Source organism: Trichosurus vulpecula, chromosome 2 (genome assembly GCF_011100635.1).
Source record: "Trichosurus vulpecula isolate mTriVul1 chromosome 2, mTriVul1.pri, whole genome shotgun sequence".
Classification (NCBI taxonomy): Eukaryota; Metazoa; Chordata; class Mammalia; order Diprotodontia; family Phalangeridae; genus Trichosurus; species Trichosurus vulpecula.
In genome coordinates this window covers 143,632,673-143,638,711 of record NC_050574.1, presented here as the reverse complement: position 1 = coordinate 143,638,711, position 6,039 = coordinate 143,632,673, and the positions used below count along the sequence as shown (strand labels likewise).

The window sequence follows — 6,039 nt, the reverse complement described above, 5'->3', positions numbered from 1 at the left end:
AGAATGCATGTAATTTCTATCATTAAGTAAACAGACCTTAAAAATAGAATAAGAAAAGATAGTTTGACACATTAGAATTCTTAAAATCATTACCATAAAACCCCCAAAACTTCTATGTCATGTGTCAAGATATCATGAAAGGGTAGGACTACAGAGACTCGTGAAAGAAAGGGACACAGCGTTTGGACTAGGCCACAGCCATGCCATTCTTTGATAATCAAAACCGGCTGGGCCTCGATATTGACAAATGGATGATAATTATGAGTGCTGAATAACCTTACAAAATGCCAGCCCAATGCCATGCTTTTGAAAAGGAATTCATTGAGTGTGCCCATGGAATTGGTATGACCTGAGCCAAGAAAGAATGCAGACTGGAATATGAGGATTTCATTGAATGTTTGTATAGGCAGAAAATGATAGAACGCATGGGAGCAGTCATGAAGCAGAAGGAGAAGCTAATGAAAGCAGGGAAGTATACTCCCCCACCTCACCACTCAGGCAAGAAAGAGCCAAGGCCTTGACCAGCCAGACAGTGGTGACATTGGGTGGCTTCATTCTTTGTGATGGGATGAAAGTATATCCCCTGTTGTCCCCTGGAAATGTATATTTCTTAAAACAGACATCTCCTTCCAAAGGTTAAAAATCATCCTGCTTTTCCCAGCCCCAGTTCTCTCTGTACTTTGCCATTAGGACAACCACACCAGGCAAGTTGGTGGCAGTAGTTCACCCTCCAGTATATGATCTGTGATTCTGCCTGTATCTGAAAATAGACATTTTGAAAAGTAAACATTTACCAGTGTAAAAAAAAAAGATATCATGAAAGAAAACTGCTCAGCAGTATTAAGATGAGAGGGCAAATTTAAAATAAAGGGAAAAAAAAATCACAGGTCACATCACACAGGAACCCCCAACTGAACTTACAGAGAAATGTGAAAGCTAAAATCTAGAGTTTGCAAATAAAAAAACAAACAAAAAAAGCAACCAAGTAAAAATAGATCAAATGCCAAAGAACCACAGTCAGGCTCACACCAGATTATTCAACAATTAATCCAATGACAAGGAAAAGGAGGAGAATGATACACCAAAAGGAAAAGAAAGATTATAACCAAAAATAGCATCCTATAATACTGAAAATAATCTTACAGGGGGAAAAATTGGACTTCACCAGAATAGAGACATTAAAGAACTCTTGTTAACGTTACCAGAACTGGGTAGAATATTCAAAGCACAAAAGAAGACGTTAGAAAAACCTACAAACACAAATGCACTAAACAAATAGTAAAATAAAGAGGGTAAGTGACAATCAGACTCTTACATCCTAGAGAAGTAGAAGTGGTCATTGTTGTTTGAGGATCCCACTGTATTCTGAAGTAATGGAAGGAGAAAAGAAAGACGAACTAAGAAAATTGATCTAGTTTGCCCTATTTTATTTGCTTTAGGAGAGTAAAAAAAAAGGGGAAAGAAAAGAAATACACTAGAGGAAACATGAGGAAGAAGAAAGAGGAACGTTCTACTTTACATAATAGGAGGTGTGATTATTGCAATGGCCTCCTAATTAGGCTCTGGGCTTGTATCTTTCCATTTCAGTTTATACTGCTCCTAGTTGCCAAGGTGATTTTTCTTAATAAGACCATGTCACTCCCCTACTCAATTAACTCCACTGGATTCCTATTACCTCTAACATAAAATATAAACTCCTCCATTTCACCTTTAAAGCTAAATTTCAGCAAACCTAATTTTACAGACTTATTTTACTCTATCTTCTGAGGCTAAATGCCCATTATTCCCCTTACTGTACTCTGTGGTCCAGCCCAAATGGCCTTCTATTTCTCAATAGCATCCTATCTCCCATCTCAGTACCTTTGGACTAGCTGACGTCCATGCCCCAAATACACTCATACCTTATAGAGTCCTCATAAAATCCCTTCCTTCATTCAAATCACAGTTTAACCCATACCTTCTCCATGATCTTTCTTCATTTCCCCAACTGCTCATCTAACCACAATACAACAAAATATCATTAATAAACTTTATTTGAAGAAAGGATTTAGATTTACATAGAGATTAAATAATATGATCCTAAAGAATGTGTGGGTCAAACAACAACAAATCACAAGAACAATAAATAAGTTTATCAAAGAACAATAAAAATGACAACAATGAAACACTATAACAAAACTTTTTGATATTGCCAAAATACACTGTAGAGACAAAATTCTTATCTCTAAACACTTTCATGAACCAAAGTGAGAAAAACAATTCATAAATCAGTTGGATATACAACAAAGCTAGGGGAAAAAAACAAATCAAAACACTTAAACAAATACAAAATAAATCTGAAATTTAAAGGAAAGATTAAAATGAAAAGATGAATAAATTAATTGGAAGGTTTTTTAAAGTAATAAAGACAAGTCATTATCTATTGATTTTATAGAAAGGAAAACCAATTTACCCAAATCAGGAACAAATCGCAAGTCATAAAGGAGAAATAAAAGAAATGATTAGGAACAATTTTGTCCCATTATATGCCAATTAAACGGATAACTCAAATGAAGTAGATGAATACTCATAAAAAGACCAAATCACCAGAATAACAGAACAATAAAAGATAATTTAAGTAACCTAATCTAAGAAAAGGATATTAAATAAGCCATAAACAAACTTATCAACGGGATAAAAACAGGCCCACATGGTTTATCAGTTAATTCTATCAAATATTCTAAGAGTATCACTATATTATTATATAAATCATTTGCAAAAATAAAGGAGTGCTACCAAACTCCTTCTAGGAAATAAATATAAGTATGATAACCAAATTAGGGAGATATTAAGAAGCCCTCCACCCCCAAAAATCCAATCTTTTCACAAGGTCTTTGATGCATGAATGAAAAATAGACAGATAGATAGATAGATAGATAGACAGACAGATAAATTGATAGTTTACTACATGCTAAGCATTGTACTAAATTCTAGGGACACTGAAAATTGAAGATAGACCCTGCTCTGAAGGAGCTTACATTTTGTTTGCAGTAGATAATATGTAGAGAAACAAGGTCGCCAGGGAAAGATATTTTGGTTAGAATGGTATCATGGTATCATGAGCAATGACAGACTAGAATGGCACATTCTCCCCAAGAGCAGTGAAAGAGTTATTTTACTATACTTCAAGAACTGGAAAGAGTACAGAAGTGAGAGAAAGTGTGTGGCACCAAGAAATAGAGTGAGAATATGGCTGGGGAGTGAAGTGAAACATGACTGGCATCAAGCCTAGATGTAGTTGCATGTTTGAGTGAAAGGTGGTGACCAGGGTGGAAATTTCCAGTAGTTGAAGGTTAAGTCCTCTAGGTCCTGGTTTCTGGTCTGCAGGATGTTATGGTAATAAGGATGGAACTTTTTTTTTTAATGTTTTCTCCTTTGGAATGCTGAGGTAATCAAGTACCTTTGATGAGTCTTGCCTTTCAAATGTAATGGCAAGCAAAAGAGGACTTTTTGTTATCTTTTGTTTGAGTGCTTCTTCTCACTGAGGTGATCAAGTGCTTTTGTTTCAATTGGGAGTCTTTGATTGAATAAAGAGTCTTTGATGACCTGCTTAAGAAACAAGAAAGCCCCAGGCCCCAGGCCCCACACCTTCTTGTTTAATAGGCTCTGAGCCCTTAGGACCCTGAACAGGATATAAGAACTCTGAGGTTAGTGTCTTGCCTTTGGGGGCACACTAATTGGAAAGTGTTGGTTATTTGGCCAGACAAGACTCTGGGTAGCCATTGGAGCACCGCACCCCCCACCCCAGCCTTGAAAACTCAGATGTTGGTGCTTTTCTCCCTGGTGTATGTATTGCTATGGACAGATAGAAGCCTTTCTGCTGATTTCTGTTATTTTGCTGTTTATACAATTTCTACTTGTAATTTCTGTGTGTTTTCTCTGAAGTTCAAGGTGCCGGCTTTTCCCCCTGGACTAAGAAAATGATATATGTATGTTTAATTAAAGTAAGATTGTTAACCCCTTAAAGTTGCTTTCCCTAGAAAAGCAGATCAAAGGACATGTGCTAGCAGCCCTTCTGCGTGCTGGTGTTACTGGACTTTCACCCCCACAATAGCTGTTAGCAACATTGTTATTACAAAGGAGAGGTGGCTAAAAAGAAAGGGAGATGGAACTATGCATAGATCGAATGAAGTATTTGTAAAGAAAATAGCAACACAATAAAAAAGATTATTCATTCTGATCAGTTGGGATTTATGCTGGGAATACAGTATTGTTTCAACTTTAGGAAAACTATGAACATTTCTGACCACATACAAACAACAAATGCTTATGATTGTATCTGATACTGGTGGGGGGAGGTTTGTATATTTTTTGGACATAATACAATATTTATGTACGTTAAGTACTCTGGAAAACATGAAAATAAATGTATCTTCCTTAATGTGGTAAGCACTATGTCTAAATAATTACTAGCATCACCTGTAATGAAGGAGAAGTATTAGGAGCTTTTCCAGTAAGATCAGGAATAAGTTAAGGATTTCCACAGTCACAACAATTATTTAATAGAATGATAGAAATGCTGGCTATAACAATAAAATGATGAAAAAGAAATTGAAGAAATAAGCATGGACAAAGAGAAGGAGTAATATGATTCCTGTTTACCAACAATATAATGATTTATTTAGAGAAACCCAGAGTTTCAATTAAAATAAAGCAACATGTAAGTTGACAAAATATAAAATAAATCTGTAAAATTATGAATCTTTATGGACATTACTTTTTATAAAAATGAAATCCCACTCAATATAACTACAAAAATTGAGGAAGGAAAAATATTAAAGGAATTGCAAAAATTTTATGTAATTGGAGAATTATTGATTCTTCATGGTTGGGGCATATAATGATCATATTATCTAAATTACTTACAGTTTTATTGCCTTATAAATCAAACTATCAAGATATTCCCCTAAGAAATAGTCAAAGTAATATAATTATTAGAGCAATCCAAAGGTCAAGAGACTCCATGAAAACAATGAAAAAGTAAGAATGAAGGGATCTAGCAATAAGTAATTATGAAAACAGTTGGTACTACTAAAATAATAGAGAAAAGCTGGTCATTGATTAGGTAAATAACATCTCCAGGATGTCCCAGAAAATAACACCATATGACACTTCAATACTACCTGCCAAAAAGCTGAGGAATTAAGGACTGTGCTTAAATTTCAAGGACATAGCCCTTTATATCTTCTTCTCAGACTATTGACTCTTCTCCTTTTCTCCCTTTCCTTCCACTCTTGCCCGTCTCCCTTCGCCTCCCTCCCCCTCCCTTCCCCCCTTCCTTTCCCCTTTCTTCGCCATCCCATCCTTCCCTCCATCCTTTCTCCTACCTCCCTTCCCCGGCCTAGACGATGCCGTGGTGGAGACAGCGGAGGAGGCCACGGAGCCCGCCGAGGTGGACATCACGAGGCTGTGCCAGGACATGTTCTCCAAAATGGCCACGTACCTGACGGGCGAGCTCACAGCTACCAGTGAAGACTATAAACTTCTGGAAAATATGAACAAACTGACTAGCTTGAAGTATCTAGAAATGAAAGATATTGCAGTAAACATAAGTAGAAACCTAAAGGACTTAAACCAGAAATATGCAGCACTTCAGCCTTATCTGGGTCAGATCACTCTAATTGAGGAGCAAGTTGCAGCTCTTGAGTGGGCAGCTTACAAATTGGATGCATATTCAAAGAAACTAGAAGCAAAGTACAAGAAGTTAGAGAGGCGATGAAAGAATTCTTTAGCACAGACTTTTAACTACAAGAATATTTTATAAGAGCTGAAGTAAGTGGGATGGAACTTATCACTATGCTTCAATTCCTAAAAAGAAGCCGTGCTGCTGATCCAAGGAGAATCCCAGCTCCCACCTCTGGTTGGATGTGTAACTCTGGCCACCCCCACCCCCGCCGTGTTTTCCTAAACCTGTACCCCCCAACCTTATCTTAATCGCGTGCTTCTTTGTGTGCCCTGGACCAAGGCTCAGAAATCAGGATCAACCCCGTGTAGAGCAGA

The 6,039-nt window shown here is 36.9% G+C and overlaps 1 protein-coding gene and 1 pseudogene across 1 annotated transcript; both read left to right on the top strand.

Moving 5' to 3' along the window:
• The first annotated feature begins 200 nt into the window (after window positions 1–200).
• On the top strand, window positions 201–521 carry LOC118835892 (annotated as a pseudogene).
• Window positions 522–5,299: 4,778 nt separating this feature from the next.
• Window positions 5,300–5,758, top strand: LOC118839397 (biogenesis of lysosome-related organelles complex 1 subunit 2-like). The gene has a single exon (XM_036746855.1). The coding sequence runs from the start codon at window positions 5,459–5,461 to the stop codon at window positions 5,756–5,758; it is 300 nt and encodes a 99-aa protein (XP_036602750.1). The 5' UTR covers window positions 5,300–5,458.
• Window positions 5,759–6,039: the final 281 nt, after the last annotated feature.